Source organism: Opisthocomus hoazin, chromosome 10 (genome assembly GCF_030867145.1).
Source record: "Opisthocomus hoazin isolate bOpiHoa1 chromosome 10, bOpiHoa1.hap1, whole genome shotgun sequence".
NCBI lineage: Eukaryota > Metazoa > Chordata > Aves > Opisthocomiformes > Opisthocomidae > Opisthocomus > Opisthocomus hoazin.
Genome location: NC_134423.1, coordinates 28,715,098 through 28,730,108, shown reverse-complemented (window position 1 = coordinate 28,730,108; position 15,011 = coordinate 28,715,098). Strand labels below are relative to the sequence as shown.

The 15,011-nt window shown below is 50.6% G+C and overlaps 2 protein-coding genes across 8 annotated transcripts in view; one reads left to right on the top strand and one right to left on the bottom strand.

Annotated features, from left to right (window-relative positions):
• The first annotated feature begins 219 nt into the window (after nt 1–219).
• On the top strand, nt 220–10,308 carry LYSMD4 (LysM domain containing 4). The gene is made up of 3 exons (XM_075432075.1): nt 220–270; nt 1,623–1,910; nt 7,924–10,308. The coding sequence occupies exons 2-3, from the start codon at nt 1,638–1,640 to the stop codon at nt 8,461–8,463; spliced, it is 813 nt and encodes a 270-aa protein (XP_075288190.1). The 5' UTR covers nt 220–270; nt 1,623–1,637; the 3' UTR covers nt 8,464–10,308.
• Nucleotides 10,309–10,858: 550 nt separating this feature from the next.
• The window catches only part of MEF2A (myocyte enhancer factor 2A), a 94,013-nt gene continuing 89,860 nt past the window's right edge, over nt 10,859–15,011 (bottom strand). For all 7 annotated transcript variants that reach the window (XM_075432070.1, XM_075432067.1, XM_075432074.1 and 4 more), the window contains one exon: nt 10,859–14,768. In XM_075432070.1, the coding sequence (XP_075288185.1) occupies nt 14,405–14,768 (364 nt within the window). In that variant the 3' untranslated portion in view covers nt 10,859–14,404. The remainder of the gene's footprint in view (nt 14,769–15,011) is intronic.

Below are 15,011 nucleotides of genomic sequence, written 5' to 3'. Positions count from 1 at the left end.
CGCGGCGCTGCGCAGATGTGGGTCGCCTGCCCGCCCTGGCTTCCCGCACAGAGCCCGGGCTGGAGGGAGGGGCGCGGTCCCTTTAAGTGGGGCCCGCCCTCACCCTGACGCCGAGCGCTCAACCAACCTCGCTCCACCGCCCTGCCCCGCCGCTCATTGGTCAGACGGCGCTGAGGGTCCCGCCTTCCAGCGCTGCTAGCCAATGGGAGGAAAGTTTGGCGAGAGTCGGGGTTAGGTTGGTGCGTGTGGCCGATGGCCGGCGAGCGGCGGGTCAGTGCCGGGGATTCGGGTCGGGGCCCGGCCGGTTCTCGGGCGCGGGGCTGAGGGGAGACGGGCGGGGCCCGCGGGCCGGGGCGAGCGGGGCCCTTGAGGGGAGCGGGGTCCCTTGAGGCGCCGGTTGGAGCGGGATCCCCTGAAGCGCTGAGGGGTGCGGGGGCCCCTGAGGGGAGCGGGATCCCCTGAGGCGCTGAGGGGAGCGGCGCGGGGCTCTCCCGCGGGGCCGGGGCGAGCGACGGGCCGACCCCCGGAGCCCAATGGAGGCCCCAGGAGTGGTGCCGGGGGGGGAGGGGAGGAGGTGCCCCTGCGCCCTGCCGACGCGGGGCGGGGGTCGCGGGGAGGCGGGCTCCTGCCCGGCGGTGGTTGCCGGCTGCCCTGGGGAGATGCGATAGGTGAGGCGCGGCGGGAGAGCGCCCTCGGCACCCTGGGCGTCCCGCTGGGCCGAGGGCGGGGAGGCCGCGGCCTTCGACCTTCGGCTCCTGGAGCAGAGCTGTGAGCTTGCCTGCAGGCTGTCTGCTAATGAAACCCCGCAGAGTGGTAGCGGGGTCACCACGGGGGTCCCTTATGGGTACAGTGTTAAGGTCAGCGGGGTTCTGTGAGAGTGTGGGGTTTTCTTACCTGCACCTGCCCCGACAACAAACTGTGGAGCTGAGGACTGAAGGGGAAAAAAAACCCAAACCAAAGCAGGTTCCTGATGACTTGCTGCTGTAGGCCTAGCAAGGATTAAAACAAAGTGCTCAGGCAGGTTCTTGTCTTTATACCACAGAATGACCTCATCGTTCAGGCTAAAGTTAAGTGTAGCTTGAGCTGTCCGTATTTAAAAAAAAAAAAAAAAATGCACTTCCATGAAATTAAAATATGGATTCTTAAAGTGTAGAGAATTAAGGACTTCTGGAAAGGTGGCACAAGGGATAATTTTGGTCAGTTTTTAGTGTGTGTTGGTAGGAGGTCTGATGTGGTGGTTCTGTGGATTTTTTTTTTACCGTAATTAAAGACAGTTGGCTCAAGTGGCTCTGATGCTTTTTTTATGAAATTATAGGAAGTATTATTTAAGATGTGTAGCAAAGTAGAGTTACGTAGTGGTTTGTCCACAGGTAGACAAAAAAAGGTTTGAAAATAATCCACACATTGTTGAAGTTTGTGTACCTAGCCTTTCTAGTATTTCTGTCTTTGCTGTTAGAATGGCGTCTTTTGGGTTTGCCCCTGAGAAAATCTGGGCAGAAGGAAAGCTTTGTGTGTGTGCACACACGCAACTACTGCGCTTGTTGTCCTTTCTCCCAAATCTTGCATGCTAAGAATTAAGCACTGATGTTAAGGAAATTCAGAATGTCTGGTTTTTGTTCCAGGTGCTGGTATAAAAGATGAGGCTGAATGAGAGCGGGACAAGATCCTTCCAGGCTCCTGTCACCATCCATGCTTACCCCGGCAGGCAAGTGTACGTGTTTCCCAATGGCCGATCTGATTCAGAAGAGTCGTCAGAGGAGGAGCTCAACGTTATGGAATTGCGACCGAGGGGCAAGGAGCAGCAGCGGTGCAGCACTTCTCGGGACAGAGTTGGAGATGTGGTACTTCTGGAACGAGAGATTACAGAGGACGATAATCTTAACAAGCTAGCCCTGCAATATGGTTGTAAAGTAAGAGCTGTCTCTGGTTTTAATTACTTCAGAGGTATTTTACATATAGCTTAGTTTCCAGAATTACAGGAAGGTGTGCAGTTGTCTAGTAGTTTTGACACTGTAAGGTGTTTGCCCTATGTGTTTCATGAGTGGTCAATATCTGGGTAAAACTGAACTGGAAAAAGGCAAAACAAAACCAAACAGGAAAAAAAAAAAAACAGAGTTCTTCAGCTAGCAGTCTGGGAAGATGTTGTCAACCCCATGCCCTGTGTGAGCTGCTTTCCTGTTGAGTTTGGGTGACTAAGTGCAGTGTAGCAGTCATGACTTGTACTTAGTTACTGAAGTGAGGGCAAAAGGTAGGAAGCTGATTACAGAAATGAGGGTGAGGGCCCAGCTCTCAAGGAGCGTACAGTTCTTGAAGCCAACTGAACAGTACAAAGAAATGCCACTCTGTTGGGGTCTGCCTCGGGGGTTTTTTTGTTTGTTGAAAGGTGTGAGCCTACATATTGCAAGGAAGGTCAAAGTCGAACAGGGGTGGACTTGGAGAAAGAGAGATGCCAGAGTCCAGGTCACAGAGTCCGGGTGCTGTCTGCCCATGTGTGTTTTGATTGTTTGCTGTCGTACCCAGCAGTGTGCGCAGTTCAGCCGAGTGTGCGTGGTTCAGCCGTCTGCAGGCAGAAGGGAGTGCGTGTGCACGGTGAATTTTCTCTGGAGTTGAACATGCTACAAAATATGTTTTGTTTGCTCCAAAGCAGAGAGCTTTATAGAAAAACTGTTGAAAAGTTTAATTACCTGATGTGAACATTAGAAGTACCCCGTTGTTTAGCAGTTAAAGCTGTATTTTTAGAGCCTCCTTTATCTGTGAGCTAGACTGTGATTAAAAAGTTCCATGATGCAACCAGTTGGACAGTGACCTGGATGGGGATAATGATACAGTACTGGCTCAACTGCTGCAATACTATTGCAGTCTGTCTTGCTTAACAGCACAGCTGTGTGGTGCAGCTGAAGCAAGAGGGCTGAGAGGAGTTGCGACAATTCCTCCCCTCCCATTCCCGCAGAAACAAAAACAAAACAAAAAAGAACCCTTCTAGGTTCTGCTGACTGATGCGTGTGAAGAAGCGAGTCTGGTGGGACTTGAATAGGCCTTGATTGGCACCGGTAGAGCAGAGCTGCGGCAGCTGGCTTTGCAGTCACGACTGTGTGCTCATCTGTAAGCAGCAGCAATTGTGTCGTTATTGCCACTTATGCCGAATCACAGCAGTTCAGTGAACTCCAAGGAGGAAGATTCTGAACAGCTCTTTTGCTTTATGGCATGAAAAAGCCTGCTGTGCCCCCTGTGCTGTAGCTCAGGAGGCCTCAGTCCTGTCCCTGACTGTCCCTCTGCCTCCTCGGCTGCCCCACACGCGGATCCCCAGAGATCCGCTCTGCCTGCCCTGCTGAGGGCTGCTGGGCTTGACCGGTGGGGAAAGCAAGCTGGTGGGGAGGGACCGGGTAGGCAGTGTTCCCCTCCCACAGGAAAAAATCGTCCCACTGCCTCCTTCCCTTCGGAAGGGGCACTTCTGACTTTTCCAGTTAAACTGAAGAGGTACAGGAATCCTTGTTATTGGGGATTTGTGTATTTCTCTGTTTACAGATTTGATGTATTTTTTACTTGCACAATTAAGCAGCTCCTGAGAGGTTACCAGGACATCAGTGAGGAAGATAGCCACAAGTATATGTGACTCTTTAAAAAAATCCAGCGTGAGCTTCTCCTTGAAATCAGTGAGAACTTGTCCTGGGTTTCAGAATCATCAGGGCCTACTTGGGGCTGGGAGTATTAAGACAGGGCAACAAATAGCTTTGTGTGTGCTACAGATAACTTGGCAGAGATGCAAAGCGCTTTAAAATTCTCATTTTTACTCCTGACCATTTATAGTCCTGGCCTGCTTTTGGCATTGTTCTTAGCTGGGACAAGAGGAGCTCACTGCAGCCAAAAACGGAGTACAGAAAATAAGCCTAAATGGCCTGTGCAGCCGAGTGCTCTTGCATTCTTCCCATCGGCTTTGTTTGTTGTTTCTGTGCAAGTGCTGCCCCACTTTCTGCTTCTAGAGCCTTAGCACAACATTGCAGGGTTTGATTGCAGACACTGCAGGGGATATTTTCTGTCCCAATAATTTGTTTTTATTGGAACAAAACCAAAAATTAAAGCACCACCTGAGTCAGGAGGCTTTGGGTGAGATTGTTGTTTCATAACTAAGTAATTTTGCAGGGTTTACGTCCTGATGTTGTGCTGAGCCGAGCTGAGAGGAGTCTGAACCAGCAGCTGAGGATTCCTTTCGCCTTAGGGGCACCAGATCAGGATCTAGATTAAACGTCCCATTTTCAGATTTCTCCAGCTTGGCAGAGCAAACATGAGATTCAGGCATCCATCTCATCTCTGCCCCTCAGCGTGGTGCTGCTTTCTGGCAGCGATGCTGCAGACTCCTCACCTTCCAGGGGCTGCATGGCAGATGAGCTTGGTGTGCAGTTTCCTGGCAGCCTGCATGGGCTGGAGGGGAGATGAGGGACAGCCGCTGCAGCTCCGCCGCCCTGCGGCCCCATGCAGGGTCCTCGCGCAGTGGGAGCATCCTGTGGGAACTCTGCCCTCCCGGGCACCTCGGGGTGCGGGGGTACTGCCCGCTCTGGTGGCAGCACTCCCTGCCAGTGGCCCTCAACATGGCGAAGGAGATGTTTGGGCTCCCTCCTGGTGTGTTCATGTGTTGTCTTTTAAAAGGAGACCTTTGCCCTGAACTGTCAATGATTTTGGCACTGGGGGCACTTAGAAGTTTGCTTAGGAAGTAAAGCACTTTCTTGGTTTCAGTTCCCCAGTCTCACTGGTAGCCTCAAGCTCATGTGGGTGCAGTGAGTGCAGTTAACACAGTAATTTATGAGATTTCTAGAAAACCAAACCAAACTTTGTCTGAAAGCACAGTCCTCATACTGTGTCTTTTCTGTATGATGCATCAGAGGTGGTTAACCTGTTCGTGTTGCCTTTGGTTTGGGGTCCTGCTGTTCACTTTGTTGTGCATCCTCCAGCCTTTGGTTTTGCATGCCTTCAGCAGGAGCAGGCTGTCCCCATGTGCTGGCAGGGAACAAGACCGGCCTGGCTGAACAGAGAGTTTTGGCTGGAACTCAGGAAAAAAAGGAGAGTTCCTGTCATTTGGAAGAAAGGGCAGGCCACTCGGGAGGACTGCAACGATGTCGTGAGGTTATGCAGGGAGAAAGTTAAAAGAGCCAAAGCCCCACTAGACCTTAGCCTGGCTACTGCCGTAAAAGACAATAAAAAATGTTTCTATAAATACATTAGCAACAAAAGGAGGGTGAAGGAGAATCTCCATCCTCTGTTAGATGTGGGGGGAAACTTAGTGACAAAGGATGAGGAAAAGGCTGAGGTACTTAGTGCCGCCTTTGCCTCAGTCTTTAACAGTAAGGGCAGTTGTTCTCTGGACACCCAGCCCCCTGAGCAGCAAGGCAGGGATGGGGAGTGGAAGGAAACACCCATAATCCAAGGGGAGATGGTCAGTGACCCGCTACACCACGTAGACACACACAGGTCTGTGGGGCCGGTCGGGATCCACCCGAGGGTGCTGAAGGAGCTGGTGGATGTGTTCGCCCAGCCGCTTTCCGTCATCTGTCAGCAGTCTTGGCTAACTGGGGAGGTCCCAGTGGACTGGAAGTCAGCTAATGTGACGCCCATCTACAGGCAGGGCCAGAAGGAGGATCTTGGGAACTACGGGCCTGTCCGCCTGACCTCGCTGCCGGGGAAGGTGATGGAGCAGATCATCCTGAGTGCCATCACGCGGCACACACAGGACAACCAGGGGATCAGGCCCTGCCAACATGAGTCCATGAAAAGCAAATCCTGACTGACCAGCCCGGTCTCCTTCGATGACAAGGTGACCCGCCGAGTGGATGAGGGAGAGGCTGTGGATGTTTTCCACCTAGACTTTAGCAAAGCCTTTGGCACCGTTTCCCACAGCATCCTCCTGGAGAAACTGGCTGCTCCTGGCTTGGATGGGTGTACACTTCGCTGGGTAAAAAACTGGCTGGATGGCCGGGCCCAGAGAGTGGTGGAGAATGGAGTTAAACCCAGCTGATGGCTGGTTATGAGTGGTGTTCCCCAGGGCTCAGTACTGGGGCCAGTTCTGTTTAATGTCTCTGTCAACAGTCTGGACAAGAGGATCGAGTGCTCGCTCAGTAAGTTTGCAGATGACACCAAGTTGGAAGACAGGGTCGAGCTGCTCGAGGGTAGGAACGCTCTGCAGAGGGATCTGGACAGACTGGATCGGTGGGCCAAGGCCAACTGTATGAGTTTCAGCAAGGCCAAGTGCCGAGTCCTGCTGTTGGGTCACAACAACCCCACGCAACGCTCCAGGCTTGGGGAGGAGTGGCTGGAAAGCTGCATGGGGGAAAAGGACCTGGGGGTGCTGGTCGACAGCCGGCTGAATGTGAGCCAGCAGTGTGCCCAGGAAGGCCAGCGGCATCCTGGCTTGGATCAGGAATAGCGTGGCCAGGACTGGGGCAGTGATCGTGCCCGTGTACTCGGCACTGGTGAGGCCGCACCTCAAATGCTGTGTTCAGTTTTGGGCCCCTCACTGCAAGGACATTGACGGGCTGGAGTGTGTCCAGAGAAGGGCAGCGAGCTGGGGCTGTTCAGGCTGGAGAAGAGGAGGCTGAGGGGGGACCTTATCGCTCTCTACAACTACCTGAACGGAGGCTGTATTGAGGTGGGGGCTGGTCTCTTCTCCCAAGCAACAAGCAATAGGACAAGAGGAAATAGCTTCAAGTTTGGCCAGGGGAGGTTTAGATTGGATATTAGGAACAATTAAAGCACTGGAACAGGCTGCCCAGGGGAGCAGTGGAGTCCCCGTCCCTGGAGGTGTTTAAAAGCCATGCAGATGTGGCGCATAGCGATGTGGCTCAGTGGTGGAATTGATGGTGTTAGGTTAGTGGTGGGACTCGATGATCTTAAAGGTCTTTTCCAACCTAAACGATTCTATGATTCTGTTCTTTCTGCCCTCAAGGTTCTTCCACGTCTCCTTGGCCGCTTTGGGGAGCTCCTTGCACACGTTGGCAGTTTTGTTCATTTTCTTTGGCAGAGGATTTAGAGCAACTGCAAAGTTCATGTACTTACCTGTTAGGTGGTTGTGAGTGGACCCTGTATTAAGCTGTCTTCTCTTTATTTAACATTAAAGAAAGGATGCCTTGCCTTTTTCTTTTCTTTGATACCAGCTGTCCTCGTGACTTACCCTGTACGTAGGGTTTGGTCTTTCTTGCTCTTACTGCTCTTTGCGTCGCCGAGCGGAGGGGGAATCCTGGTCGCAGATGGGAGCCTTGCACACGAACCGCCAGAGCAGATCACTGGTGCACGGGGGCTGCTGCCGTAAGCGTACTGTCAGCAGGAGCCTGCACTGACTGTGGAGACGTGAGCTGTGTGGAGAGGGGTGCTGCCTGGAGCACCAGCAAAGGGTGCTTGTGCCGGTGGGGGGAGGGGCTCACCTGCCCTCTCCCAGGCTGTGATCTTGCTTTCAGAACTGCGGTGTGCTCTGAGGATGGAGCTGTGTTCACTCTGAAACCGCTTTCTGAGCAGGGGGAGGATTTGCCTGCTCGTACTGACCTCGTCCTCTCACCTGAAACCCTCATGCTTTGTTTACAGTATGAAAACTGTTTTAAAAAGGATGTGTTGTAAAGACTCTGCTTAACTTGGACTAGAAAGTGAGAGAAGGGTGAAGAAAGCAAAAGGAAGGAGAAACGGTAGTAAGCAAAATGCGGCATATGAGAGATGCCACAGCACGGGAGGAGGTTACAGACTGGTTTAACAGGGGACTGTCTCTATCCCGCAGGACCTGGAGCATCCCTGAGCAGCTGGGAAATCTGCAAAACGCTGAGCCGCTTGCAGCCAGGGCTTGCTTTTGTTTTCTGGCTGCTGCTTGCACACTAACTCCGTAGCTACTACCTGCTTCAGTCCTGGGTTGTCCTGCACTAACAGTCGTGTCCTTTTTGGATTCTGTAGGTTGCAGATATCAAACGCGTCAACAACTTCATCCGGGAGCAGGACTTGTACGCGCTGAAGTCCATCAAGATCCCCGTGAAGACGCACGGGCTGTTAACAGAGAACGGCGGAGAGCTGAGGCCGCTCCCAACGGCGTCCTGCCCGGCCGGCCGGCCGCTGGTGGACTTACCGGAGCCGGGCAACGGAGCAGATGGCAGGTGCCTGAGTGACTACTTCAAGGGGATCGACAAGAGCATTCAGGACGCGGTGCAGGCAGAGGTCCAGCTGAACACAGAGTATTGCATGGACGCGCTGGAGAGGCCGCTGCTTGAGTCGGGGAAGCAGGAGACCAGTAATGGTGCGGACTGTGGAATCCAGTGGTGGAACGCAGTTTTTATTATGCTCCTGATAGGAATTGTCCTCCCAGTATTTTATATCATCTATTTTAAAACACAAGGCCTGGTGGCCCATACCTCCAACACAACACTAACCTCAAATGTTTCCGCAGATGGACTGGAAGGGAAATTGCCACAAAGCTCAGGAGTACAAGGAAAATCCTAAGGGGAGGAGGCGCCCAAACGCAGGCTCTGCTCCTGGTGCTGAAGCCCGCACGCCAGTGACTCAGACTCGAGTGCGTCCGGGGGGAGAACAGTACAGAGTATTTTTATTTTTTTAAGTAGCTGATGGTGTAATCCTGAACTGGACTGAAAGTGAGGTGATGTGATTTTTACAGAAAAAATACGGATACTTTGTGGCTTATAAAGATCGTGGGGCAGCTGGCTTAACATTTATGAACTCTGTGGAGGGGAAGTATTTTGTAGCAGTTTACTCATCTTGGGTTGCTTCAGGTATTTTGTAATGCCCGCTCTAAGAAGCGAATCCTTTGCTGCTGAGAGAAGAGTGCAGTATTAACATGGTCGGAACGCTGAGGGTTGTCGCGTTTTAAGAAAACACTTTTTGCTTAGAGTAGAAGTGGGGACTCTTCTTTTTCTCTGAACTGTCATTTTTATCTCTCGCAGACCACGGCGGTGTTGGCATACTTAGCCCTAAAATGATGGCTTCTGGGGTGCTGAGAGGTGTGCGCTGCGGCGTGAGGCTGCTGACAGCTCCTCACCTTTCCAGCCCTGTGGGCGGCTGTTTAAGCTCTGTGTATTCTGACTCTTCAAGCCCACCTCGGGAAGGGTGAGCCCAGACTCTGCCCCGCGGTGACATCTGCAGCCTCTGCAGGCGGAGCGCGGTGCGGCAGCCGTGCTTTCACCAGGGGGCGGAGCTGGTGTGTCCGCATGACTGCAGATGGCCAGACAGTGCTGGAGGAGGAGGTGAGGGTAGCGTTAGGCCTGCGGTACGTAGCACGTGCTTCTCAAAGGCTCGGGTGGTGGGAGGGGTCCAGGCAGTATTACTGTCTTTTAAAAAAAAAGATAACTGTAGTGGTGCATCTCAAATACCCAACTGCAGTCACGAACTTGGGTTTCTTTGGTCGTGGTCTTCACGTGGGAGAGCAGTGCTAAGTTGCATTTGCTTTGCAAGGGCTGGGGAAGAAGCGCTGCGTTGCCTTAGCGGTGTAAATCCTTCGTCAGACCAGGGCTGTGAAGCTGCTGGGTGGTGCCCACTGCTGACATTTCTGCATTAAAAAGCTGCTGCGGGGGTAGGCGGGGCCAGGGACGTTGGAGGGCTGGTGGTCAGCCGGGGGCTGTGTGGGGCAGGACCAACCTGTGGGCACTGCGTGCTGGAGGGGAACAGGAAAGGTGGCTCTGGGGGACTGCGGGCAGAGGTCGGTGCTCTTAGCGCCAAGAGCTAGGGTGCTCTGTAGCACAGCTGGGTGGAATCTGGCCGGGGACGGGGTCATGGCTGCTGTTGGCAGCTGGAAGCGGCCCGCTCCATGGCAGGAGGGGTTCCCAGCCCCTTCTCGGGCTGCTTGCGGGGGGCTTCGCTCCTCTCCTGCCCACCAGCGGGCACTGCGGCCCCCGCGACCTGCGAGGTTATGAGCAGGGGCAGCAGCTTTCGCAAGGCCAGACCTGTGCTGTCTCGTGATGGGTGCGGGGCTGTCTGGCGTCGGGGGGTTTTGTTGCTGGGTGAGTGCAGGTGCAGCGGGGCGAGGGCCGCACTCTCTGCCTGGCCTGCAGCCGAGAGAGACAGGAGCGGGGCTGGCCAGCAGCGTGAGGGGCACCGCCAGGCCCAGCGTGCAGAGCCCTGTGGTGTCCTAACAGTCACCTGTATTTCCTACAACTGTCAAAAAAAAAAAAAAGGGCTCAGGAGAGCCTGAGGGAACCCAATTTTGTACACGAGGACACTATAGTATCTCATACTGAAAAAAACAAACCTTGTATTTTTCTTCTGTGAAGGAACTGTATCTCTTTGTTCTGGGGGGGATTATTACATTTTTAAATAAAGCAAAATGAAATGAAAGTACAAGGGGCACCTCCCACCCCAGCCAGCTTGCGGGTGTTTTTTTGTCCCCGGCTGAGCAGTTTCCCGAGGCAGAGGCGGGCCTTGCCCCCTCCGCGCCTGGCACCAGCATGGGTACGCCTTCAGAACGCCTTTGTTTCGCAAAGCCCCATCGGGGTGGTGGCACCGTTTCCTTCTCGCTGGTTTCACACCACAGCAATGGGGCTGGGGTGCAGCTGCCCCCCAGCACCACCCCGGGCCCAGCTGGCAGCGAGGACGGAGAGCGGGGCCCGGGGGGGGGGGGGGGGGGGAGGTCACCAGGCCCAACCTTGCAGGGCTTCTCCACAAGTTCCTGTCAGCGTTCCACAGCGATGTTCCTACAGAGCATCAGGTCTGAAGCTGAGCGTCACAGCAAGTGTCCGGTGTACCCCCAGGAGTCCCACACTTAACAGGGTCACGGCTGCTGCCCCAGCCCGTACCTCGGGACAGAAGCCAAAGAGTGTTCCAGGTACCTGGGGGGGCAGAGATGGGCCACAGGGAAGAGGGGCTGCACACACGAGAGAGGCCAGAGTACACAGTAAAAGCCAGTATCTTTACTTTAGTGAATGCAGGATACAAATATTTTACAACAACCTCTAGCATTTTCTTAACCATTTGATAAAAAGTTCACTAGAATATTTATTGTATATTGAAGAAAAAACAACACATTCAGGGAAAAAAATTGAGATTAACTTATTTTTTTTCTTAAAAGATTCATCTCAAGGATGGCAACAAAGTCCAGCTTGTGCCGCCAAACGGCTTATCATCATTAAACCGTGAACAGCTTCTTTGTGAACTGTTGACTACAAACATTTACCAAATACATAAATCTCTTTTAAAAAAGCCATTTTAAATATAGCAAAGCAGTGTTCTCTTGCACAGCAAAGTGAAGAAAGTTTCTACCAAGATTTAAATGTTTACATTTGTTAAGTCTTTCGTTCACATTCTGATTTCACTTTTCCCATGATCAATTGTTAGGAGTTGTTTTGTTCCTTATTTACTATGTATTTCTTGTGCGCGCAGTAACTCGCAAGGTTCTGATGCATTAGTGTCCTTTAAGTGAAAGGAAAGGCTAAAGCATTTTTCTGACGAATCCCTGATAACATCTATTTTCAAACACTACAGTGAGAGCTCGAAGATGGAGGCGATTTGTCACACGAGCAGATAAAAATCTTAAATCACTCAGACTTGAATGGGTTCAGACCAGGATTGGATCCACTTGCAACTTCACTCAGTATAGGCAATTAAAAAAAATGTATTTTTTTACCTGTTGAAATATCTGTGCTATGTCGTCTTTTTTTTTTTTATAAAACATTTTTACAATTCCTAAAAAAGTATGCTCCAAAGTTAGTTACTCATTATTAAAAACCAGGATTCCCTTTACTCAGTGGCAAGAGCTTCTCCCCGGCACGGGAGCTCTGCGGCGAGACGCCTGCTGCGGCGCCTGGCGGGGGGCGGCGGGGGAGCAGGCCTTAAGAACCGCTGGGTTTGTCGTTTTAATTCATTGGTGCGATTGCAATACAAACTCTAACCCTTACGTCGCTTTTTTTATGAAAACAGTAATAGTACTGTTCAAAAACCTGCATAGAAATAAAGACTATTGAGATACAGTCAGCAAAGCCATCTTATAAGGCACACAAGAAAATAGACAGTAAATGTGAATGCAGAACTCCCACTCGGATGGACAGCAAAGTTCATAGGTGTGCATAAATAACGAAAAAATCACAGGACTCCTCAGGGCATCACCAGGCGCTCTGAGGCGGTAAGCGGACATTAGAACAGGCCTCGCTTTCCTCTACGCCTCTGTAAAGCAACAACCAGCTGCAGGCAGCGGGGAACCCTCTCCGAAGGCGAGCAGCTGACCCCAACCAGAACCTCGTGACAACGAGACACGGTTCGGAAGCTGCAGGTACCGACGCGGGGCAAACAGCCGCAGACAGCTGCTCCGGCTGCACTTCCACTGCTCACACTGCTGAGCTACAGTGTTTTTAAATTACAAAAAAACAACCAACCAAAAAAAAACCCCAATTCCGGATTAACTTTAAAGGAGTTTGGGTAACAAACCTGCCCTGGCAGCAGGCAGGTGTATCTGTACCTGCATAACCAGGTTCCCAGGACGGAGGAGCACCGTGCGCACGCAGCAGGGCCTGGGAAGGGGCCAGGTTCCAACCAGGCAGACGCAGCTCCCCGGACCCGGGACACCGCCTCGCCCCAGCCCAGTTCCTGGCTCCTGAGACTTTTTTCACCGCTCAAACCTGGCTTCTGTCCCCTCCGCGGGCCTGGTCTGAGCGGGGCCAGGCAGCACCAGAGGGACAACACGGCCCTCGCCGTCCCGGGGCTCGCGCTGAGGACACGGTGGGGCTCCGGGTTCTGCGCTGGAGCTCCTGGAAGCAGCACAGAGGAACAGCCACGTTCTTTCTGAGGCTTTGTCCTACACCACTTACCCCCTCAGAACACCTTTTGTGCTCATCCGATACGTGTTACTTCCCTATCATGAGAAATTAGGTCAAGTTTTTCCACTGTTTTTTTTTTTCCCCTCCTCAGAAGAGGCAGCTTTAAAATGATGCCTTAAAATGTGTTGTAACAGATTTTTTTTATATTTATGCAGGATGAACTTAACACCGGATTTTTTTTTTTGCCACTTTGCTATTTATATACATATATATAAAATGTATAATGAAGCTTAACCATACAGCACAGAGATTACAATTTAACGGCACACATTCACCACCAGTGAGGGGGACAACCCCTTTATACACCCTCTGAAAAATCTGGATAATAATATTAATAATAATTAAAATCCAAAGAAAGTACAGTATATTTAACAAAATAGTAAATATTAAACAGTGAATACTCTACTTAATAAGGACCTCGCCTTTTTTCAAGTTGGCGTCAATCCACAAAAATATACTTTTTAATCTGGTGAACGTACAATACATAGGTACTTACACCAAAGGTGATAATATATTTAGGATGCTATTTACACAAAGAGTTTGGCTCAAATTTAAATTTACATATAAGTGTTCATGGCTTATTTTTCCCCCAAGGTTCCGCCTGCAAGTTTTTCCTTTTCATCTTTGAAAGCAAAAACTAGAAAGTCAAAATAAGATAAAACTATACTCTACAAAAAAGCTACAACATACAGCTTTGGCTTATATAAATAATTCATAGCAGAATGTGTTCAAAAGTACTGTATATAACTTTATATATAGTCTTCAATTCATTAGGGTATTGTTTTCTTTAATATAAAATATACATGAGCTAAAATCCGTTTCTATATTTTTCAAAGGTATGAACGTAAAAACAAATTTGTCAAACATATTCCAATTATAACTTAATATATTAATTTTATTTTTGTTAATGTTCTATTTTCTAGGCTAATATTTTCTGAATATTTCATGCGAGTTCTCTATGTCTCTCTTTCACTCATTAAAAAAAAAAAATCACCTCTTTGACCCAATACACTATTTTTTTTGCACGTGCAAAACAGGGTTTTTGTTTTTGTTTTTTTTATTTCTTATAGCATCAGCCCTTCTCCATGCACCCTCTGCAATAGAGACCCATGCCAGGTTGGGTAATATAAAGGTCATTTTATGTACAGTATTGCTTTCTTCTTCCTGCTTTTCTACTGCTCTGCTGCTACAAAGCATTATTTCTTAACTACGAGTAACCATACAGCTTGAATAAAACACACAGGGACGTTACTACAGGCGAGTCCTCTCGGTTTCTGCGGTCTAGTGTGGTGGGATTACAACGCGGGTACAACGGTTCTCTGCCAAACGGGTTACGTTAGGAAAACACCAAGTCCGGGTAAGCGCCAGACTAGCTCAATACCTACGGGATTGTTCTGTTACGGTTTGCCATGGGACAGCTGCAGCTACACAAGGAGTTTGTCGTAAGTGCCTGATGATTTTGTGTATGCTACACACACGAGCACATATATACGCAGGTGACGATATATATATGCATGTATGTATATACATATAAATATACTTATTTCGTGTCCTTATTTATAAATTTAGATATGTCAGGACAGTTCGCTTTGAGAACACAAAACTGAAGAGGCAGCGCTGCAGGTTTATGTCACCCACGTGTCCATCCTCATTCGTTTTACCGACGGACTCTCCCTGTCTTCGGAATTGGGTGGCCTGCCCAGCACGATGGGCGAGTGGAAATCGCTTCTCGGGTCTTCCCGGTCGCTGCCGTCGTAGGAGCTGCTGGAGCTGCTGAGGCTGTCGACAGGAGAGCGGCCCATTTCCTGCCGCGACGGCTGCGGCGCCGGCGGCGGCTGCGGTGGTTGTGGCTGCTGCTGCTGCTGCTGCTGCGGGAACCCCGAGGGAGTTACACGGTCCCGGGGAGGTGAAATTGGTTCAGATTTTATGTTGATGTTTTGGTTGGTATTAATGGATAAATTTGAACCCTGAGATAGCTGGCTGCCAGTACTGGGAAAAAGAAAACCAAAAGGCAGAAATAAGCAAACACGAAAACGGAAAAGAAACTGAGCTTTCATCTGTCTGTGCGACGGCGTGGTCTTGGGGTTCAACCCCCTCAAAACGAGAACGTAAATAAAGGCAACTTACTGAGGTGAAGCAACAAAGCTGAAAAAAGCATTGATTAAAGGTCTGAGCACATTTATGGAAGTAAAGCAAACAGAAATATTTCCCATTTCCACACATTTAGGTTAA